Raw genomic sequence first — 18,362 nt, 5'->3', positions numbered from 1 at the left:
TGCGGGGGTAAGTGAAAAAAATTTTTTTTCGCTTTCGCCGCGAGACAACCCCTTTAAATCTTTCCTAACCCTTTAGGAAAGTGTTACTTACCCAATAATATGCTCTCTTCCGGTATTTACAACTGAACCACACCTAGCATACCCAATACAGGAGTCAAGCCATAGTGTTCCCAGATTTTTGTTTACCCGTAACTTCGATGAAAGGTAGCCCCAGGAGAAATATATCTTCTATATATAGTGGCTTCCTATCGTATCAGCAGGATACTGTTCTGGCCTCTAGTAGGGCCCAGTGGGGCTTGGCCGTGGCTGGCATTTCAGATGGCAAATGGGAGGAAATCCTGGAAGAGCCTAAAAAAGTTTCTCTATGATACCTAGAGCGAGCCACGCAGTTGTATATTCTTCACTAGGCTTATATGATTACCGCTAGGCTCTCTACATTCTGCCCTGACAAACAAGATATTTGCCAAAGTGTTACGTAGAGTTGAGGGCCTTCTATCATTTGATCTGGCAATGTCCTTACATACAGGGGTTTTGGGTGCAAGTTATCAGGTTTCTTCATGACTTGATGGGCATCCTGGTTCCGCTAATTACCTACTCCACAGCAACAGCTGCTTCATGAGTCCCTATAACAGGCCAGGTGAGTGATGGCGCAGAACTGGATGAATGATGCTGTGCCATCCATTGCACAATGGATAATACAGAGTCATCAGGGTTGCTAAGCTTGCTCCACCTTGTCACTGGATCGCTTTGGCTACGTTTTTCAACCATGCTTGTTATTGGTCACTTGAATCTTTCAGCAATCATAAATGGGATCTAGGAGTTACTCACCCATTTGTTCTATTGTTGAATTTGTTTCTATTACTCTTTATATGTTTTTTTTTCTTTTTTCTCATGTGTTTTCTAATGATATATTTCCTTCACTGCATTATTTCTGGGATAATATGTAACAACGGTTGAGTAATAACATAGCCTACAGCACAACTACCACTTCTATCCTGCTATAGATTTCTGCTGATGACAGTAGGGCTCTTTCTATCTTTTATTGTTCGCATGATAGATTTCGCTCGTTTAGGTCGTCTATATGGGCAGATAAATCGCTCGCTCACAAATCGTTCAGTTGTTCCCAGTAGCAGTGAATATGAACGACTAAACAATCACTGTTTACACGCAACGATGTGTAAACGAGCGAACAATTTTTATGCCTGCATTAAATGAATGACTGACGAGAAGCAAACAAATTCTCATTCGTTGTTCAATCGTTGGCCGTGTTTACGCTGAATGATCATTGTTCAAATTCGCACGATCCAGCGATTATTTGAATGACAGCCGTTCCGTGTAAAAGGACCCTTAGTTATTCTAACATCTCCTCTCCTTTTATAAAACACCTGAGAGTGTTGTATAGTCTTTAACGAGATGTCATTCAGTACTTCCTCCTCGTCATTACACAAACTGCGAGGACAGACACAAAGCCTCAGTTGCTTGGAATGTCTATAAACAGTTCGGCACAGAAACAGTATCAGCTTTAATAATGCACAAGTGTTCATTCTATCTGACTCCTTGAAACATGAGGATACATAAGCTCAGATTATTATACCTTGCCTCTGTGCCATGAATATGTATGCATTTATGGTTGGGAACACCACAGGTAACAGATCATACGTGCGGTCTGCACATGCAGGTGCAACATAGGTTTTACTTAGGAGAATAATTCACATGTCTGAAAAACTCATTCAAAAACTCCGATATCATTAAAGTTTCTGAAAAGAATAAACCACGGGACATTTAGCAAGTCTCACGGAAAACTTATGAAAAATTACTATTTCCATATTTATGAGCATCCAGTAAATGTAACAACTGTCAATTCTGCTAAGGCTATGGTAGTCTAACGTAGAACCCAAAGCCACTGTTTATCCAAATGCTACTAAAACTTAAAGGGCTATTCCCATATCGGAAATCCTCTTTTAACATAATTGCAAAACAATGCATTCACCCATAAGGTGAGTATTTCCAAAATGCTCCGTTCTCCCGCTATTGATTCCTCTGCCCTCTGGTTGTTTACTGCTCGTTGCCAGGGAAACAGACCACCTCTTCTATGGAAAGAAATAGCAGAGCAGAGGGGTAGCTGGGCCGAAAACTAATGTGCATGTGCTTCTGATTGGTTGCTGTGGGCAACAAATAGAGTTTTCTTAGACAGTTCTATAAATCTGCACCGATATCTGGAGAACGGAGCATATTTTAAATAAACATTTTATGGGTGAGTGCATTGTTTTGCGACTTTGAACACGTTGAAATAGGATTCCCAAGATGGAAGCACCCCTATAAATTAAAATAAATACCGTATATACCGGCGTATAAGACGACTTTTGAACCCCGAAAAATCTGCTCTGCAGTCGGGGGTCGTCTTATGCGCCGGTAATACAAAAAAAAAAAAAGTGTAAAAAAAAAAAATTTTATTATTCACCTCCCACGGCGTTCTGTCGCGCTCCGGCAGGATGTCGCTCGCTCCGGCAGGCTGTCGCTCGCTCCTCGTCCCCGCCGCAGCATAGCTTTCTGAATGCGGGGCTTGAAATCCCCGCTTCCAGAAAGCTAATACACACGCCGGCAGCCATGACAGCATTGAATGGCTGTGATTGGCTAAAGCACACGTGGCTTCAGCCAATCACACTATTCAATGACATCATTGAATGGCTGTGATTGGCTGAAGGCGCACGTGTTAGCAATCACACCCATTCAATGATGTCATTGAATAGTGTGATTGGCTGAAGCCACGTGTGCTTTAGCCAATCACAGCCATTCAATGATGTCATGGCTGCCAGCGTGTGTATTAGCTTTCTGGAAGCGGGGATTTCAAGCCCCACATTCAGAAAGCTATGCTGCGGCGGGGACGAGGAGCGAGCGACAGCCTGCCGGAGCGAGCGACATCCTGCCGGAGCGCGACAGAACGCCGTGGGAGGTGAGTAATAAATTTTTTTTTTTTTTCTCCACTGAATACCGGCGTATAAGGTGACAGTTGGGGGGTCGTCTTATACGCCCCGTCGCCTTATACGCCGGTATATACGGTAAGTACAGTTATAGTGTGAAAATCTTATTAATGACGTGTGTCCACCATGACTTGGAAGCTTATGCACTGGTGCAACAGGCTGACACCTCACAAGTCTGATTTAGGGTACTTTTACATAGGATGACAGATGGGCCTTTAAGCGCCCGACAGTCGTCCCAGCGATTATTGCTCTTGTGCTTTCAAACAGGAGTGATGATCACTCTTAATGGAGGCGGAGCGTGCTGGAGATCTCTTCCGGCTGCCTCCATTCAGAATAAACAGGTAGACATTCATAGATGAACAACTGTCTGTTTAAACAGTGACAGTCGCTAAAAACTGAGCGATGATGACAAGTGAGCAATTCTCGTTCACTTGCCCAGTAGGGTCCCATGATTACACAAGACGGCAGCCACCTGTAATCGCTCCTTTGAGCAATTATTTGCGCTATTGTCTGCCTATGTAAAGTCTCCTTAAGATGCTGGGCATTTGCATCCAATGTGGGAGAAGATCCTGATCTCCGGAGCCAGAAGCTGCTCATAATGGGACATAGTAGCATTCATTGATGAAGAATCCTCTTTATTCTTTGTTACACTTTGTTATAAACTCCTGACACAATCATAAAAATGGAATCCATGAGCATATATGAACTGCCAAGTCATACAGAACACCACAATACCATCTGAAGGCCTCAACTTTATTGTACGACTTCAAAAGAAAGCTTTTGGCACCAGATTTTTTTTTTCACTCCAATGGCCACAGTGGCCACAGTAGCTAGTCATGTATCTACAACATGATACAATGTAGTTTGGTGTATGTATAACAGCATGCAAGATGCTTAATTCATTACCAACCAACATCTATTACATATGGAATTACTAATTCATAAGGCAATTAAGCTTGGTTGCTTAGCATTACTGAAAAAGTATGTAAATGTCATTTGAAATATCATTCAGCAGATACAAAAGGAATTCGTATACGGCCCATTGTAACCATCTGATATGACACCTTCCACACTGACACACAAGAGTAACAACTATGTAGCAAGTAGCGACAACCTACATACTGTATCATCTCAGTAGACCACTGCAGCAGTGGAATCTCTCTTTTTCCCTTGAATCCCTAATTAACAGAGAAGCAGGCAATATGTGTCACTAATGGCAGACTTTTTCTAACCCTTGAACAAAAACGCCACTAATTAATATTATTTTTTGCTAGCAGATTTTCCAGAGGAGAATAGACGGGCCTCTTGAGGTCAGGGGGGGGGGGGGGGCTTTATTGCAGAATGCTGCTATGCAATACATTTCGAGTCAGCAGTATGAGCCAAGGGCTATTTCATCATTTACAACCTATATTTGTGGTCAGCCTGGATATCCTATATCTTTCCATTTCAGGCACAAATCAAAAGACCATTTCTAAACTGCAGGGCCGCTGATTGGTTTTGCATCACTCACATAGTCGGTTTAAAACTATCATAACACAGCATACGCTTAACAAAGTAAGCATCTTTCAAGCAGACATTTAACCATTTTTCCAGCGCAGGTATGTAAGCCAAAAGTGTTAGTCATGCTACTATTTGCTTTAGATCTATTAAGAAAACATATGTTCCATTGTTACATCTGCTGCTCGCCCCCCAGTGGGCCCCGGGAGAAACTCTCCAAGAAAAAGACACATTAACTGCTTTAGCTCTTGCCTTTAAAAGAGTTAATAAACACTTTAACACTGGGTCACCCCGTACAGACCTAATGTAGAGAGTTGTCTAAATGCAAATATACATAAGTATACCAAAGTTCCAAAATATCTACAAGTAGGCAGAGCAACTATGCCGCCCCTTATTTATCATGGGGATTAATGCCCAATATGAAAGGTTCCTATAGATTACAGAGGACACAGTGGGTTCTCAAGAAGGCAGTGCTTTCTTGCTGAGATATGGAAGCAAATAACAGGTTAAGGTAGGATTTCCCGTACGGCCGAGGGATGAAGGGTTTTGTCCCCGCTGTAAAATAAGTGTACAATTTTGGGTAATGATACAGAATTTGTATCTCTCAAAGTTTTCGCTTCTGTAATTTACAGTAAGAAAAAAGAATCCAGTGCCAGCAAGAATTACATGTAATCCGTCCCTGATTAGGTCTTCTTACTGTGAGATCCCTTTTGTAGAAACAGCAGTTGGACGCCCCTTCTCAACCCCTGAGCATTACATGGATTACACTGATATTATGCTGAAAATTTCACAAGCACAGATTTCAATTGCCCTGCCAACACGCATAATACGAGCAGCGAAATGAGAAATGCACAAAAGTTAACTGCGGGGCTCAGTGCTGCAATGAAAGAATTTGTCATAAATATGTGACAAGTATCTACAACTAAAGTAGCGCTGCAAGCATAGGAAAAGAAGAAGAGATGAAGACAGTCTCTTCAGTTCCTTCTTACCTTCTTCCTGGGCTGCCATTTCATCATATTTGTATGTAAGAAGGTTGAGCATCAAGAGATGTGAGAGATACTTGTAAACGTGGGAATTTTACAGCTGCTGATAGTCATGCTTCCTGCCCCTTTAAATGTGTTGCATATTTACTTTTTGGAACATAATCACAAAAGAAAAAAAAAAACAATTGCAGGAAAGGATTTTGTTTCCAACTTAGTTTAACCAAATCCAAAAGGAAGAAAAAAAAATGGAAATTAAAAAAAAAAAAAATACGATGGTAATAAATAAAATGAGCGTCAGCAAAATCAGTTCTCCAGAGTAGAAGAATTCGGAGTGAGCTGGAAAATCCGACGCTTCATCGCGTTAAGAAAATGTAACCGAAAAATGTATCTGAAAATGCTTTTTTTTTTTCTTAAAAAACCTGGATTAAGTCAATTCTCTTTTGTCGTAAATGCTCACATCTGCAATCCAAGATCTGGAAGTGTTCTGTACTCTCACACTACACAGCAGAGATGGGATTTGGTCATGTTGCAAATACCTCTCCGCTTTCTCTCCTTAGAATTCACTATCCTCTGAGTGCTTTGCAGTTACAGGCGAAGGTTGCCAGCCGTCTCCTTGCATCTTTCCCCCAAAAAAAGTACATTCCAGGATACAGTTCCATAAGAGGAAAGGAAAATCTGGCTCCGCTGAGGTCTTCAATGTGTAGAATGTTTCAGGAAAGGTTCTGCGCGAAGAATTCACGCGATTTAATACACCGAAAACAGAAACAAAAACAAATCCACCAAAACACACGGAATTTTACTTGGGAATGCTGGAAGGAAATCCTGCAGCAGCAACAAAATGTACTCCTCTACACTAATGACTTCCTTCCCTTCTAGTATATGCAGAGCCCGCACTGTTCAGTTCAAGACATTGCAGCAGCCTGCAGGGTCTTACTGCTAGTCAGATCAGCTACCACTACATACAATATCTGCTTTCATTTATCCCATGATCCCACTGTGCAAAAGCATACAGATCTGCAGTAGGAAATGTCTGCTTTAACAAAGCAAATAAATAGTTCTCATCCGCGTAAATGTGGCCACGTTACACAGATACAATAAAGATATATTAAACTGCAAGTCCTTGCCCATGAGCCTACTCATATTCCTATTACTGCTGACTAAACGTGTTATCTAGGTCTAGAAGTACTGTGATACAGAACAAATAGCATTCTTACAGGGCACTTATGCCACAGAATTCTGGATAGGTCACTTAAATAGTTAGGGCATACCGTAAAATCATTAAAAAAAGCAAAAAAGATGAAAATTTGCTCGCCAGTAATTAGCTGCTCTATAAGTTGATATATAAAGTAATGTAATTTCATGATAAGGCTTGTGCTGCATTGGATGGACAAACATAATATGATATCATCGGACAGCAGTGATGTCACCTCCTGTTAGACAGGTCTAAGGGAGTACATTTACAGAATCTTCAGTTATGATGTAGATAGACACTGCCATGCCAAAAAACACTGTCATCCTTACATCCTGCTAAAGCATTGATTTGCATATGTCACCTAAATGGAGGATCATGACTTATTGTAGCTGATAGAATTGTAGCTTTATTGCATTAATATGCATTTTCAAGCAATGGCTTCAGTGGAGCAACTCAATTTTTGCTGCAGTCTGGGCTTTAGAAGGAATGCAAAAATGTATAGTGACAGCTGAAGGAGTATGCAACAATCGGGCATAAAAATCAAACCACTTGCTTGATACTGTGTAGGAATCCCTTGAGCAACCAATGTCCCGTTGAGGTATGGAGTCCACAAGCTTTCTGGAGGTGCTGGTGGTATCTGGCACCAAGACATTACTAGTAGATTAAGTTGTGAGGTGTGGACTTTATGGATCAGACTTGTGTTTCTGGTACATCTCACAGATGCCTGATCAGTTTGAGATTTGGGGAGTTAAAACCATTACTTTTTTTCCATGTTCCTAAGACCATTTCTGAACAATGTGGCAGAGGACATTATCATGCTGCAAGAGGCCACTGCTATCAGGGAATAGCTTTGCCATGAAGGGATGTACTCGGACTACAACAGAAGGTAGGTGTTACAGAACATGTCAAAATAACATCCACCTGAATGCCAGGACCCAAGCTGTCCCAAAGCATCACACTATCTCCATCCACTTGTTTTTGTTTCCATAGTGCCTCCTCCTGCCAATCTCTTCTCCCATCACTCAATGCTCCAGTTCTGATGCTTATGTCAACAATGTAGGCATTTCCGGCAGTGGGCAGGGGTCAGCATGGGCATTATGACCAGTCTGTGGCAACATAGCCCAATAAGCAGTAAACTGTGATGTAATATGTATTCTGAAACCTCTCTGTCATACCTCTTTGGTATATAAACACAATTCTAAATGCCAAAGGCAAAAAATACCTATAGGTAACATATCCCCTAAAATATAATCTAAATACTGTATTATCCAAAAAAGACAAAGACAACATCGAAATGGTGGTAGCAATGAAATGTGACCAGCAATCATCAATTAGCATCATGTGTGCAACTGTGCACACTAAGACATAGGCCTGGATGGCCAACTTCCAAAAGCCTATGTGAAAATTAATAAATCAGCACCACCAAAACCCGTTTAAAATGTAACCTATAGCCACCCGACGTGTTTTGCCTTGCGGCGCCATCAGGGGGAGCAAATAAAGAGGGCAAACATACCTCTGTTAGCAATTTGTCCTACATTAGCTCTTCTGTGGGATCTGACCAGATGGGCTAGCCTTCCCACCCATGTGCATCAATAAGCTTTGGGTGTCTATGAATCTGTCAGTGTTTCAACTCTTGTCCTTCCTTTTGGCTACTTTTGATTGCACTAACCACTCTATACTGAGATCACCCCACAACAGCTATTTCAGCGATGCCCTGACCCAGCCATCTAGCTATCAGAATTTGACCTTTATCAGATCATATCAGAGTTGCTCAGATCCTTACTCTTGGCCATTTCTCCTGTATTGACTTCAAGAACTGACTGTTCACTTGATACATACTATACCCAATCCACAGTCAATATTTACTGCCAGTTGCTACTGGATACAACCTCCAGTAGCTCTGCCACCAGCAGTCGAGCATGTGTATTAAAAGCCTTACTAGCCACTCTGATCTTCCAATCCTTTGCTGCGCATGCGTAGTTTCTCGTCCTGAAGCTTAAAGGGGTTGTCCCGCGCCGAAACGGTTTTTTTTTTTTTTAACCCCCCCCCCCCCCCCGTTCGGCGCGAGACAACCCCGATGCAGGGGTTAAAAAAACAACCCCCACAGCGCTTACCTGAATCCCGGCGGTCCGGCGTCTTCATACTCACCTGCTGAAGATGGCCGCCGGGATCCTCTGTCTCCATGGACCGCAGGGCTTCTGTGCGGTCCATTGCCGATTCCAGCCTCCTGATTGGCTGGAATCGGCACGTGACGGGGCGGAGCTACACGGAGCTACACGGAGCCCCATAGAGAAGAGGAGAAGACCCGGACTGCGCAAGCGCGGCTAATTTGGCCATCGGAGGGCGAAAATTAGTCGGCACCATGGAGACGAGGACGCCAGCAACGGAGCAGGTAAGTATAAAACTTTTTATAACTTCTGTATGGCTCATAATTAATGCACAATGTACATTACAAAGTGCATTATTATGGCCATGCAGAAGTGTATAGACCCACTTGCTGCCTCGGGACAACCCCTTTAAGTGAGCATGCGTGGTGGAGACCTCATTCACTTCTATTATGTAGAGGATTTTCTCTTGCACTTTAGATTGCATTTCTCTGTTCTTAATCTTGGTTGAGCAGATGCAGAGAAGTCAGCAAGGCTTCTCTACGCTGCTCCATCTGAAGTCAATCAGTGTCTGTCTGGAAGATCGAGCACTCTATATGCTCCACTGAAACCACCAATGGGAGAGTTCCAAATAAATATTATAACTATTGCACCATAATTTAGCTTTGTGGTCACCTCCTCATTGTAAATAAAAATCCCCCATGTTGCTTTTGCATCTAACACTTTATTGGAGGACTGCTACACAGCGCCAGGGCTCTAACCTGTGAGTCTCCCTTTCCTATTGTAGGCAGGGACTGGCTTCTGTAAAGCAGCCGATTGCTCATGCTGCAGGTTGTATGGAGTGAGGTCTAATAGCGACCTATCAAGAGAGGCTGATGCTGCAGAGGAGTGATGAATAGGAAGAACATTACATAGGAGGAAGGTAAGTTCAGGTAGAAACTGACAGCTAATGTACCATTTACATTGGACGATTATCGTTCAAAATTCGTTCAAACGAACACACTTGAGTGATAATATTGTAGCGTAACTTAAAAAAAAAAAAAACGCTCACTGTTCGTTCGCAAGTCATTATCGCTGACTTTTCCGTCAGTTTCAAAAACTTTGCTGACCCGCTGGCTTCTTGTTCCGTGTAAACGCTCCCCGCTCAGCGCTTCGCATAGGAGGTGAAGCACTGGACAAGAAGCCTGCGATCCGGTGGTTTACTATCTCCTTGGCTGTGCACTGCTCCAGGTATGACAAGAGAGCTAATGTAGTTTTGGGGGCATGACAACTTTGGCAGCACACAGGGGAGCACAGGGAGGACACCGGGGCACAGTGCAGATGTAGTTTCCCAGCAGTCACATGGCATAAAAGAAAGGGCCGCCCATTGTGCACCTTGCAGGAAAGTCACTAACAGGGGATTGGGCTGTCAAAAACAAGGAAGGGGGGAAGCAACTGACTTGCTGTAGTCATGGGTGCCTAGTATTACCATCAGTGAGCGTCCAGGGACTTTAAAAAAAATTGTATTTCTGGGAAAACCCCTGTAAGAATGTTATTTTTTCACTTTTCCAGCCCTTATCATAGGGCTTGTCTCATTAGGACAACCCCTTTTCTAAATCTTTCCAGCGTGTGTTCTGGCAATCAGCTGCTTTTGCCAGGAGACGCTGTGCTGGCTACACATTTCTCTTGCAGCAGTCACTGCATTACCGGGCACCCATTCAATAAAGGTATTAAAACACGAGACTCAGAACAATCGTAGGTGTTATTTTTTTTATTTTAAATGAAACTTTTAGGCAAAATCAATACAATATGTTGTAATGGGACTCAGACCCTTAAAGGGATTGTGCAAGCTATGGTTTTTTTTAATTAACTGCTGGGAATGTTCTAAAGATATGCTATGCCCACCTGTGTAATCCCCTGCCGGACCAGTGCCACCACGGCGGTTCTCTCTGCTGGGTTTTGTTCACATGCTGCAACAGTGACATGTCGGTATACAAACAGGACAGCTGCAGCCATTCACTGACATCAGCAGTCTATGTTTGATTACGGACTGGACTGATGGACACTTTACTATTGCTTTTATAACATTTTCTGTGGTTGAAAAAAAAAATCATAACTTGGACAACCCAATTGAGGATCTAACATATTGTATCAGTTTCGCCACATACAGCAAGCTATAGTCTACTTGCAATGTTCTCTTTAACATTAATCTGCCATTTTTCACCATTAAATTAGGTTATACAGTATTTAATAATTTCACTTACTGTTTTTATTATAAATGCCACTATGTTCTAGTCCCACCTGAGGGTATACATTGTATATATTAGCCCCTTCTTTACGCCTGCAGGCACATTGGCATTTATGTATATATCACAAGAGTCTGGATCTACATGGCTGAAAAGCAGTCACACTATACCCAGATAAAAAGCCATAATTGGACAATCTAGTCTGGCAAATGACAGGAGAGCAGAGATACTGTGCGAGTATAAAATATTTACTCTGATACAAGAACCCCTGGTAAGCAATCTCTTTCTATCTGAATGACTGCTTTCACTGGGGATGGATTATAACACATACCACTGTGTTTTCCTGTCCAGGCACAATCTTTATCACCCTTACCAACCTACTAGTTTCACAATGAATAATGCAGTAGAAAATGTCTATAGAACAAAAGTGGTTTTATTGCTGCTCTCTCTTTTTCTTATATTGTTTTGGAAACACTTTATTTTATAATATTGACCTTGAACATTATTGTAAATACATGGTACATAGTCACATAGTATGTTAGGCTGAAAAAAGACAAATGTCCATCTAGTTCAGCCCATTAACCAGCCCCCCCCCCCCCCCCTCCACTTCCCCCATAATGTTGGAAGAAAAAAAACAATGAGGGTGAAGCCAGTTTTCCTCACTTAAGGGGAAAAAATGTCTTCCCTAACTCATGAAAGGTGTCCATGTCCTTCTTAAACTCTTTTATTGAATTTGCCATCACCACGTCGTCAGGTAGAGTTCCTTAGTCTCATTGCTCTTACAGTAAAGAACCCCTTCTATGTTGGTGTAAAAACTTTCTTTCCTCTAGATGTGGAGCACATATGTCAAACATAAGGGCTGCGGACTGAATCCGGCCCGCCACCTCGTTTTATGTGACCTGCTGGCCTTGCAGCAACCTAAAAGGCATTTCGCTCAACCAGCCTACAGATCAAGTCCGGCAGCTGTGCAGAGTCATTGACCGCTGGCGTCTGCCTACTGGTGTCTATGTGTGCCATCCGGTATGCAGCACAGATGCCGAGGGGAGAAATAAGCAGTCACAGGCTCAGCAGCAGCTGTCACTGGAACAGGCCTGCATGTTGGGTGAGTGGGATGTCTGTAGGCATGGAGCCCGACCAATAGGGGGGGGGGGGGGGTCACTGTTAATACTTGAGGTCACTTATTACTACTGGCTCCAATATATGGGTCACTATTACTAATGGGTCCACTATGGTGGACACAATTAGTACTGAGACCATTATGGAGGTCAGGCTTACAATTACAATCAACCCTTTGAAGGCAACCTCTGATGTGTTTTGTGCGATACCATGTACACAAAACTGGCATGAATATTTCCAGCTATGTTGTAGTTTTCCTCAGACATTATTACTTTTACGTCGTCAATCTTAATGGTCAGACTTCTCTTAGTCACCATGCAGTTTAGAAAGTTTGTGTTACTTTTTTTATTTAAAATGTATCCCTATTAACTCTTCTGCCAGTTCTAACTGTGCTATCCCCTCCCACCGCTTCACCCCCATTTTCATTAATTAGTGTCTCAGATCATGGTCTGCACTATCTTCCCCTACAGCTCTAGGGTTGCTCCTCCAGTCCCTACTTTAAACACTCCTCCAACTTTCTTACCATCCCCACCCCCCTCCCCAACCCCCCACCCAGCACAGCTGCACCTTACCCATAGAGATGCAGCCCATCCCTACAGTAGAACCGATAGCCAACAGAAAAGTCAGCCCAGTTCTCCAGGAACGCACACCCCTCCTTCCTACACCAACTCTTGAGCCACTTGTTTACCTCCCTAATCTCCCACTGCCTTTCTGGTGTGGCACATGGTACAAATTGTATTTCAGAAAAAAACTCTTTGGAGGTGCTTGCTACATGTTCAATAAATAATGAAAGTGCACAAGGTACAATTTCAATAACACATTTCTTATCTGATGTACATTTTCAGGCATTTTTCTGACACATTTGTATTAAAATTCATAGTAAATGGCTAATGCACTGTAATACAGTGTTAAATTCAAAACCGTTTTTATTGAAATTGTACTTTAAAGAAAATTACAATACTCAGAATGTCAAACTAAAAAAATAATGACAATAATGAACAAAATTGTCATGGCAGTAGTCTTGAACAGAAAAAAAAGCGACATTCCAAATTTTTAGGCATAAAGATAAGCAGTTGAGAGTCAACATTTCAGAAGGGGTCTGTTAGGAAGGATAAAGGAGTGAGGGAAATAAGAGAGGGAAATGAGGAGGAGAGTGGAAAGAAGAAGGGACGGTTATCCATAAGCAAGAGGCATCAGTACTATAGAAAAAGAAGTCCAAATTGGAACTGTAATAATATATGTGCATGGTTAAACTTAAGCTACGTGTCACACTTTAGAAGAATGAATATAAGTCTTGTACAGTTAAGGATAGAGTGCAGGGCCATGATACCATACTCTCCAAGGCTCCCAAACTTTAGAGATTTAGGCCTAGTGCAAAGAAATCCAGTACTGTGATTGCTATAATCTATGTATTTGGTCACATTTATTCAGTGAAAGGCTCTTTAATACATTTGATTGTATTATAAGTAGCTGATAGAAGCAGTCATTGCTCCTTTCCAAAAACAACGTTACATTAGGGAGCAAGTACGACAGCCCCCACAGACGTCACCAAGACATCAGACCCAGATGTAACCAATATCCAGAATAGACAAATATACACATGTATTATAACAACAAAACTTAGGGGAACACAAAATAGGGCAAGTAACAGCAACAGGTATATGGGGATGGGAACACTATCCCTAACTAACTTTTCTGTGGCATACCCTGCCTAGAAGCTGAGCAATCACCCCGATAAGGGTGGCCCACGTCAGGAACCTAGGAGGCCTAGTCTGTCCCTAGATAGAGGATGCGGGAGATGCTTAATGCAGATGGAAATAATAATAAAATATTATAATACAGTATAAGGTAGAAGTGAGTAAAGCCCCATTTAGCCGGGGCGACTGTCTGGCAAATGATGCCGGACACTCTTCCCCGCATATACTAGCTCCTGTGCTTTTGCACAGGAGCGAGTATCATTGCTTAACAGCAAGGCAGCTGGAGGAGATTTCTCTCCGCGCGCTCCCTTGCCCCTCTCTTAACATTGCAGCCGTTCACTACTGAACGGCTCCTATTTACACTGAACGATCATCATTCAGGATTTTATGCAGCTTAAAATTCTGAACCATGATCATTCAGTGTAAATAGCAGCCGTTCAGTACTAAACAGCCGCTGTGTTAAAGGGGTTGTCTCGCGAAAGCAAGTGGGGTTATACACTTCTGTATGGCCATATTAATGCACTTTGTAATATACATCGTGCATTAAATATGAGCCATACAGAAGTTATTCACTTACCTGCTCCGTTGCTAGCGTCCCCGTTGCCATGGTTCCGTCTAACTTCGGTGTCTTCTTGCTTTTTTAGACGCGCTTGCGCAGATGGATCTTCTCCCTTCGGCTGGTCTTGGAAGCATCGGCGTTTTGGCTCCGCCCCCTTTTCGCGTCATCGCGTAGCTCCGCCCCGTCATGTGCCGATTCCAGCCAATCAGGAGGCTGGAACCGGCACACGTCATGGGGCGGAGCTACGCGATGATGCGTACGATGTATATTACAAAGTGCATTAATATGGCCATACAGAAGTGTATAACCCCACTTGCTGCCGCGAGACAACCCCTTTAAGTGAACAGAGGGAGGCGGGGGGAGAGCGAGGAGAGAAATCTACTCCAGCCGCCCCACTCTGAAGCAACGATACTCGCTCCTGTGCAAAAGCACGTGAGCTAGTACATGGGGGAATGAGTGTCAGGTACTGTTTGCCGACAGCCGTCCCAGCTAAATGGAGCTGAAGTCCCACACAAAACAAATAACCACAGGCACTTAGCTGACAGGAGTCCACTGCCTCACCAAATACCTCATGGTGTCCATGAAGAGTTGAAGTTTTACATAGAGTATATATATATATATATATATATATATATATATATATATATACATAAATCTTTCTCTTTCGGGGAGAGCCAGGCAGATTCTATGCGACAGGTCCTCCTCAACATGTAGGTAAGTTTCCTTATTATTTATATACAGCACTTAGCCTCGTCTTACCATAAATCTCCATGTTAGTACAAGCCTTGATGAATAGCTGAGCAGACAGCTTGCTAGTTTCTCTCTGCACTGATATATATGATTAATATGAAAAACTCCTTTTGTATATGCATATAGACATTATTCAGGTATCGCTCATAACCCTTATCTGCGCCTACACATTTTTTCAGCCACATATGTTGACTGTCGTAAACACAATGCCTAATTCCTGAGCTCTGCTTTTAATGTGCTTTCTCTTTCCACTTACAGCACATGATTCAACTGATATGGCTGTACAATAGCTAATTATCTATAAAAATAAATTAGAGCAATATATAGCAGTAATTATTGTACAGAGAGACCTGCCAGGAAATAGATCACAGCTTTGTATTGTCATCTTGAAGTTAGGATCATATTAATATAATCAGCAATAAAAGCAAGACGACGCTGTCTTGCCAGGGAAGAAAACTGCTTGTGATGGTTCTGAGAAGCGCTATCTCCATCTCATCGTCATTAAGCACTATAATGTGTATTACTAAACAACATGGATGCTTTGTTCTGGCTTGATCTCATCGTCATAAGCATTATTAAAGAATACTAAGTGAAGAGATAAGACAATGAAGAAATTTATCAGGCAAGCAGCAGCATTCATGTACAAAACAAGTCAAATTTAGCATAGATACTAAGCATCAATAAACTCAATACTAAAGAGTTATTCTCATTTTATTTAGTGATAGCCTATGGCTATGAAATGGCATTGCTTAATGATCAGTGGGGGTCAGACCTCTGGGACTCCCACTGAGGAAGAGAATGAAGGGCTGCTGCGCTGATTCAGGACTGTTGCCCCTTTGCTTTTTCTCCCTGCATAGTCAGAAACGCTATCTTTTCTCCTTAGGGAGAGAACCTAGACGGTCAGTGAGGAGACTTATAAGGCCATTCATGCTCCTCTGGGTAATATGCAAATAAGGGAGATGAAACAATACCTCCAAAGTGCCACCTATTGGAAGGCAGGAATACCTAAAGTCAATGTTAGACTCTTTATACAAGCCTTGTAACAATGACCAGGAATTGAAAGCAAAGTCTCCCTTCCTCCCTGCATAAAGGCATTCCTGGCCACCCAAACATGCAGAGAACTGCAGCTGGCTATATTCACTTGCATGGGGCTGTGCTGCAGGGAGAGACTGAAAAAGGGATGGCACTACTACATCAGTGCGTCCTGCCCCTCCATTCTCAGTATCAATGGAGGTCTCAGAGGTCAGTTCCCTCCTGATCATAAAGTGATGGCATATCGCTAGGATATGCCTTTGGTTTATAAGATGGAAATACCCCTTTTATAAAAAAGGACTCTTCATTCCATCCATAGAATTAGTGGTTTAAGAGGGACCCAACATTTTTCTTATTTATGGCTGCAGAGATTTCTTGCACATTATATAGTTTGCATACAGGAACTAAGTCAGATAGGTAGATTATATATTAACAGGACAGGAGTGAACCAGTGCCTTTTTGGCAATGCACACAAGCAATGGTGTGGCCAAATTCCACTGAAGATAAAACGATCAAAACTTGTGATCTGGAAAAAGAAATGTATAATTTTAGGAGATGGTACAAAGCCGCAGCAGTGTTGTCTACTAGAAGTAAGTTTCCTTTAAGTCAATGTTATATATCATGCAACATTACTAGGAATGTAAGCCAAACCAGAGCCCTCTCCAAAAGGAAAAGATATCTACGAGGTTCTGACCCTCACCAGCACAAAGTGGGGTTCTGGTTGACTGGGCAAAAGGCGGGTGACGTTGGTCGGGAGGGGCACTGTTTCTTCTTATGAAGACCGCTAAGTTGCTGTGAGGATACATACACAGGCCATGCAATTTCCTCTGAGAAATTCGGTATGTGTAACGACAATGGGACATAAAAATGCTATTAACTCAAAAATAATGGTAAACGTACTGAATACATGCAACAGATTGCCAAATTCTATGCTCACCCTATAATATAGACCATATTTAATGCATGTTTTAGGGATGCACTATACGGTCCTCATACTGACATAGATCACCATAGCAGAGCCAATGGCTCAGCTGTTCTGTTACTCTCATAGCCACCTCTCTCCTGTTTCTCTGTCTTGTTATGGCCGCTAAGGGACATTTTATTCAGTACAATGGGGGAAGCAGATATACAGGGCATATTCTATTTATATTCCATAAATGTCCATTGTAAGAATATCCCTAAAGTATTAATGTGGTAGGTTGACCACCATGGCTATAGATATAAAAATAGTGTGTGCATGATGTAACACATTGTTACAAGCTGGCCAAAAAGATCAGAATAGAATATTACAAAAGTGCCAGATGTTAACTGGACAGATAAATAGGAGGCCAAGCAATTAGATTATAAGCGGACATAGATCTAGCCTGCACAAAGGACCTGTCAATTTGGACTTGTCAGTTAACTTGGAATGGAAGGCCATGTGGGCAGGTCAGGATGCAAACACAGTTTATATAGATGAGAAAATGGGAAACCGATACAAGTGAAAGCTTACAACTGACCACTGATACAAAGATGTGAGACAGGTCCTTTTGTCTTCACAATTTCATTAGTCATTGAAGCCTATATATCATAGGGATCAGAAGGACCTGCTTTGGTATAGCATTGCAGGTTTATATTGTCAGATTTATAGAGCTACAGTGCATAAAATATCCCACCAAAGACCATCCAAAAGGTACTGTATTATGCATGGTATAGTCAAACCCAGAGGAAAAAAAACAGAGATACTAAATTGAGCCAAAACCCAGTTTGGTTTTAAATCTCGCCATAGGTCACATACAAGCGGCCTTGCTCAGGTGATTGCCTGCCACATTCGGTTTATTATTTTCTCCTGTTACTACATCTCTGTGACATTTGTGCTATTTCTGTGTTGTAAATTCTTAGGCAGGTCTATAAATATTACATATTACAGTTCCTTACTAAATCATCATTTTGAGGGCCACTGAAAAGATTTGTTGAAAATGTTGTCCCAATGTAACAATTAAAGGGGTTGTCCATTTTGGACAGTATCTTTTTTTTAAAGGTGACTTTATACATTAGACTTGGCCAAATCTGCTGATTTCCACGGTATTAGCCGACAATACATATATGTGTCTTAACGTGTATGGTGGCCACGGAAGGGAGGATTTGGCATGTTAATTTAAACATACTCAATCCTTTGTTCCCTCAGGAGGTAAGCCTCCGCTAGAGGGGTCTGAAAGCAGTTTTATTCACCATGCATACACATT

At 42.1% G+C, this 18,362-nt stretch overlaps 1 protein-coding gene across 3 annotated transcripts in view; it reads right to left on the bottom strand.

The window, feature by feature from the left end:
* TTC28 (tetratricopeptide repeat domain 28) overlaps window positions 1-18,362 on the bottom strand; it is a 543,332-nt gene that overhangs the window by 414,464 nt on the left and 110,506 nt on the right. Inside the window, exon 1 of one of the 3 annotated variants that reach the window (XM_066603687.1) lies at window positions 5,468-5,656. The exons of the other annotated variants lie outside the window; for them this stretch is intronic. Coding sequence (XP_066459784.1) covers window positions 5,468-5,494 — 27 coding nt within the window. The 5' untranslated portion in view covers window positions 5,495-5,656. Of the gene's footprint in view, window positions 1-5,467; window positions 5,657-18,362 lie in introns of those variants that run through there. 3 annotated transcript variants of the gene reach the window in all.

The sequence above is a fragment of the Eleutherodactylus coqui genome, chromosome 5 (assembly GCF_035609145.1).
Source record: "Eleutherodactylus coqui strain aEleCoq1 chromosome 5, aEleCoq1.hap1, whole genome shotgun sequence".
NCBI lineage: Eukaryota > Metazoa > Chordata > Amphibia > Anura > Eleutherodactylidae > Eleutherodactylus > Eleutherodactylus coqui.
Note: the sequence above shows the minus strand (reverse complement) of the source record. Positions and strands in the feature narration are given on the sequence as shown.